Here is a 6000-nt window from a genome sequence, read left to right on the forward strand (position 1 = left end):
TTTTTTTTTTTCTGGAGGAGCAATCTGATGGGTTTGGGTACTTGGATCAATAAGACATCCCAGGATCCATGTGCAAAGCTGCAATTTTTGCAGCACTGACACCGGGACAGGCAGTCCCCAAAGTGCAGTGCAGAAGGCATGTCTGGACCCGTTCTCATTCTTGAGAACGGATGGCTTGGCAGGAGCAGTTGCCCTAATGAGGTTAAGTCCTGCTGCTAAATCAGGTTTCTAAGAGTAGATGGCCTTAATCGTTACTCAGGTAACAGTTTGTAGGACTGAGTCAAAACCAGGCAGGACTGAGGCACTGCCAGCAACCCGGATATTTTAAGCCTGTCAACATCAAGACATCCGAGGCGCATAAAAGGATTGCAGCATTTCAGTGCAGTAGCAGTAGTCAAGTCGCTGTCTTCTGCTTTTGGAGACTGAATGTGAAGACTGGCAGGATTGAGCAGCACCTCTCTCTCAAGTCCTGGTTTTCCACAGCGCAGAAATCCAGACATTATTCATGCAATTGAGAATGGCTGAATGGTATCCTCAAATGAGAGGCAGGGGGCGGGGGGGGTGGTGGTATGTGTGGAGCTGGCCTGCTTAAGTCCCTACATCAGTAAGCCTCCCTTATTTTACCCACATGCACATTTTTCCCCTTCTAGGCGAATATACTATTATGACAGCCCATTTTCATCTGAAAAGGAAAATTGGTTATTTTGTCATCCAGACGTACCTTCCTTGCATTATGACTGTGATCTTATCGCAAGTGTCATTTTGGCTAAACAGAGAATCTGTCCCTGCTAGGACTGTCTTTGGTGAGTATCCCACTTTCTCCCAGTACGCAGGAAGGATTGGTCTGGCTTGTGGAAGTGATTTGCTGTAACAAAACCACGGTGCACTAATGCTTATTTCTGCTTGAGATGTTCTGTATGTCCCTTGTTCTCTTCCGGTTTAAACTCAAAATCCATTTAAAAACACTGTCTCGGCTTTTTTGGTAAAGTTATGACAGAAATTGCTCAAGAATCAATTGTATGAAGGTTAAGCACAGAAGACAGAAAAATCAGATTGGTGTGATTTGTGGGTTTTTTTTCCCACTCAGGTAAAATACTGGATGGTTTAGAACAAAAAAACATACATATTACTATATTTAGTGTATATACTAGCTAGGCATTTGAAACAGATTTCACTTCAAGACATTTTGTTTATCTCTGTTTTAAGATGTTTATCTGGGAAAACCATGTAGAGGTTAATTAGCGACAATTATCTCTATTACCATCAAACAAATTAATATGATTTTGCATTTAGAAAATGTATATTTACTACAGAAGTTGTCATGGAAAAATCCTTCAGGGTCTCTTAAATTACTTGATTTATCACTAGAAGATTGCAGAAAATAAACACAGACTTAAGTGAAGGCTGATGAAATGTAAAATTTTCACTAGTTGAAAAATGAGGGGAGCGGGAGCAGTTTATTATGTAAAACTTCATCCAGCTTAAAAAAAGTCATTCTGTACAAGAAATCAGTCAGCAGCTTTGATCAAAAATCAGTTCAGCAAGCTGTATGGGGAGAGAATACAGGTACCAGCATTGCTTTGCTGTCCAGTGGTACCAATTCTAAGTTTACAAAGCTGTAACTTGAGAGTTGAATTTTGACCTATTGGGGGCATCCTTCCACAGCTGAAAGTAGCGGCGGCTCTGTCATTTACTCGGCTATGGGAAAGGAGGAGCTACAGTCAAGGAAATCAATAACAGACAACAATTTCATACATAGAATCTCCATGTAAGAAAATAAAATCAGTAATCCCACTTTATTCTGACAGTTACTGCTAAACAGGTTGCTCACTGGTTTTATAATGTAACACTTAACAAGGGACGCTCTATACATACCATGCGAGAGCGTACAGGGATAAAATACCAGTAAGGGTTTGATTTATGTAACAGCTGGGTTTGCATTACCCCTAAAAATTCTTATCTAAATACACTATAACTAGAGATAACCAGGACACCACAGAAGGAAGCACCTGAGGGCAGATGGTTTCATTTTTTCTTGGAAAGCAAAGCATCTTACTCTTTTGGACCGTAATACGCAAACACTGACTGACTTCATGTGCCCTTCTTAGGTATCCTGCTGAATTGGGGCCTGCTTATGTTTCGTTAGGGATCTTGTAAAGGCTACCAAACTGATCTCTGCCTCTTTTATTTCTCCTTCTTTACAGGAGTAACAACAGTCCTCACCATGACCACCTTAAGTATCAGTGCCCGTAACTCTTTGCCAAAAGTGGCCTATGCCACTGCAATGGACTGGTTTATAGCTGTCTGCTATGCCTTTGTATTTTCTGCATTGATTGAATTTGCAACAGTCAACTATTTCACCAAAAGGAGTTGGGCATGGGATGGCAAAAAAGCCCTGGAAGCTGCTAAAATCAAGGTGCTTATCTTATATTTTTAAATACCTAGAATAAAAAGCAGATACTCAGCATAGTTCAAATAACCGAATGGACAGTGTTCAGCTTCTCCGTGAAAAAGGTATTTAATTACCTCATGACATGCTATCACCTTCCTACGGAGGAAAATTTGCAAGGAAATACACTGCCTTCTCTTTACGGAGATAGACTATCAGTATCTACCATCTATACGAAGAGGCCTGTTTTCAGAACGATATAGGACATTGAGTACACGTGGCATGGGATTTCAGTGACCAAACATCTGAGAATAGCAGACATATACTATGAAACATACATCTGCAGAGCACTCCCCATGCACTCTCCCAAATAAATTGCAGAGGTCACACTGAGCTCCATGAGTCAGGGTCCCACCACAGTATCCCTGATTTAAAAAAAAAAAAAAAAAAAAAAAAAAAAAAAAAAAAAAGAGAGAGAGACAAAAGAGTGGTTCTGTGACAACACTTAACTTTTGAGTTTCATGCTGAAATGAAAAATTTGGAGTAGGACTGACTCTTAGCAAATGATCTCCTAGAGACAGCTCATACCCACAGGCATCCCGAAAGAGCAATACAAAGAGGACAAGCTGGCAGGGGCCCTTGGCCACCGCGCTGCAGCAACCTCTGCAGGTGCAGGGCTGCATCGCCCTGACAAAAGAAGATGCAAATGCACACACCAGGTGGATCCGCGTCCGGCCAGCTGCTCTTAGCTTTTTCTGGCATCAGCGGAATTTTAAGCTGAGTAAAGGCTGTAAAATCAAGGCAGAAACAGCTGTTTGGTAGTCAAAGGCAGAATGGCCAACAGGCATTTTGTTAGCATGATTGATTACAGTACTTAGATTTTTGGGTTAATATCTTGAGAAAGTGTTTCCACTTTCTGTTCCTGTGGTCTAATATTTTGTACTTTACACTGCAGAAAAAAGAGCGCGAATTGATGGCAAATAAATCAACTAATACTTACACCACTGGGAAGATGACCCCTGCACCAAACATGCCAAAGGACTCAGCCCCATCTGTCATCTCAAACACTGCATCTGCTCCAGCGAAGTCTGCAGAAGAAAAGCCTGCTGAAAGCAAAAAGACTTACAACAGCATCAGTAAGATTGACAAAATGTCCCGGATAATTTTTCCAGTGCTGTTTGGAACTTTTAACTTAGTTTACTGGGCCACATATTTGAATAGGGAGCCTGTTATTAAAGGTGCCAATTCTCCAAAATAAACTGAAGGACTCTAAAGCCACACGTGAGCCATACTTCTAAAGCAGATGCTACCAAGGAAAATTTGAGATCCAGACGACTTTCTACATTTGGGCAATATTCTTCAGGAAGTTTTTTGCATGTTTAATAATATGTACAAATAATATTGCCTTGATTGTTTCTACATGTAACCTCAGATGTTTCGGAGACAATTATATTACTTACAGCAACAGATCTTTATAAAAGATCAGAAGACATTGAATATGGCTTCTTTGCTGCTGAGTATCTTGCATTGATAGTTTACAAATAAAATAAGTTATATTTTTTAACTGTTCAAGTGTACTACATATCGTGGTTTTTATACTTCAGATGTACAGTCATACAAATATAGGCTTAACCTATATTTTACAGAAGAGCTCCACTATTGTCATCTGATAAGTTACTGAGTAACGCCAGTTGTAAATGTGCCAAATTATTAAGTGTAGGGCTATGTTTGAGAACCTTTACTGGTTACAGGTATTGCATTACTCCACAGATAAAACTGCTCAGCCCAATTTTCACTGGAAGTTGATACAATGCAGTAAATCCTGATAGGGCTGTGCTGATTTTCACTGCTTGAGCCTCCAGCTTGCAGTGAAATTACATAGGGAGCAGGATGCTACTTGTGTAAATAAAGGTGGTGGAATCTTGCCCTTAAAAGAAAATAGGAAGTGTGTTTGGATTTTGCATTCCAAGGAATTTTCTCAAGTGATTCTCAGTATTTATTCCAAAAATTAGAGATATATTGCATGAAATTAACATAGATTAGGAACATACTTGTGCAAATAAAACTTCTAACAACAGCAGTAGACATTTTTATTAGGGTAAAGTAAATGATGTTTGGACATTTTCCCGAGAAGAAGATTGCGTTATATTGGCAGAGATTAACAGTAAAGAATTACAGTAAATCTGCAATAATTATTACTTGTTTCCCACAGTGAAAAACAATCAGCCAACACTAAGAGGTGTGACCAGAAAAAAAGCTGTGCTTCATGACAGCAAGGTGTTTCAGTGACAATATTGACAGAAAGGTCTTTGTACTGTCCATCTGAAACTTTTCTATAAAATGCCTTGCTGCTGCCAATGTGTTTTGCTTTCACAATGAATGAGAAAATGCAATCTGAGTTTTCAGCTCTTTCCTCCTTGACATCCTTTCCTTGTTTCAGAAGCTTTTGTAATTTAATCTTAATGTTTAAATAAAAAATGCATTCAACATTTGATTGTAAAATGTCATTCTTATACTGCTTATCCCTTTAGAGAGACCAAAAAATCACCTGGAGGAACTAACTGGAAAGCACACATGCACACACTCGATCAAATGTGAGCTCATGTCGCATCCTCACTGCTGCCCAGAAAGGTACATACCGAGTGAAGACAGTGAATCGCGATGTTTCAGAATTATGCGCTATCTTGCTGTGGGGCATCAGCCCCATGTTCTGTTTGGGACAGAGAGGAGAGTTCATGCTTCACTTTTGAGGTGAGGGTCTGGTCCAGGACTGGGGAGCTGTCTGGGTTTCTTGTGTGTCTTTTTCTTCATCCCCTTCATTCCTAAACATTGCAGAGAAAAAAAAAATATTCCTTTTTGCAGCTTTTTGTTTGATGCTGTGGAATTAGAAATTTGCAAATTGTCAGTGGCCACAGAGAGGCCACGGGACTGAGCAGGTAACTGGAAGCTGGTACAGAGGAGCAAGGGAGGGGTATGCCTATCTATTACTCACAGTGCTATCCTGAGCCAAGGTGAGGATTTGGATCCCTGTTTTCATGTAGGCTTCGCATATGGCTTTGAGCAGCCTCCTTGTTTATCATTTCTTTGTTTTTAGAAGTGGGATAATGGTATCTGAATACAATGAATCTGGCCCTTTGGGGGTCGAAAACAGTGAAAAATTTCAAAGCCTATTGGGAGGCAAAACTTTGTAAAGTCCCATGGCTATTTCTTTTCTTGCATGCAGGTTATTCCCACAAAAAGGTTAGTGCCAAGACCTGTTTTCTTGGTGAAGAGCAGGTAGCTTTGCCAAGTCCAACAGGGATGCAGTGCAGTGAAGTGCACGCACATTGTACTGGCTGTTCCCAGTGGTTCCCTCACTGAGCGCTTCCAAAACAGCTTAAAACACCTGGCGACTGGTGGAGGGGAGCAGATCTTTCTGCATAGGCAAGACAGGTCCTCTCAGTAAAAGCCTCTTCTGGCTCTTCCTATAGGCATAGAGATGTACAATGAATGCCATGCTAGGCTCCTAGAGGCCGAATACCCAGTCGAGGAGAGATGAGCCCAACATGCTGTCAGGGCTAGCAAACATAACAGTTCCTCTTAGTCGGGATGCACACACCTGGAGAACTTTT

General features: G+C 40.7%; 1 protein-coding gene across 1 annotated transcript in view; it reads left to right on the top strand.

Moving 5' to 3' along the window:
* The window catches only part of GABRA5 (gamma-aminobutyric acid type A receptor subunit alpha5), a 54941-nt gene extending 51294 nt beyond the window's left edge, over nucleotides 1–3647 (top strand). The window contains exons 7-9 of the mRNA XM_009958657.2: nucleotides 651–803; nucleotides 2205–2416; nucleotides 3345–3647. Coding sequence (XP_009956959.1) covers nucleotides 651–803; nucleotides 2205–2416; nucleotides 3345–3647 — 668 coding nt within the window. The remainder of the gene's footprint in view (nucleotides 1–650; nucleotides 804–2204; nucleotides 2417–3344) is intronic.
* Nucleotides 3648–6000: the final 2353 nt, after the last annotated feature.

This window comes from Leptosomus discolor, chromosome 1, assembly GCF_034619465.1.
Source record: "Leptosomus discolor isolate bLepDis1 chromosome 1, bLepDis1.hap2, whole genome shotgun sequence".
NCBI lineage: Eukaryota > Metazoa > Chordata > Aves > Leptosomiformes > Leptosomidae > Leptosomus > Leptosomus discolor.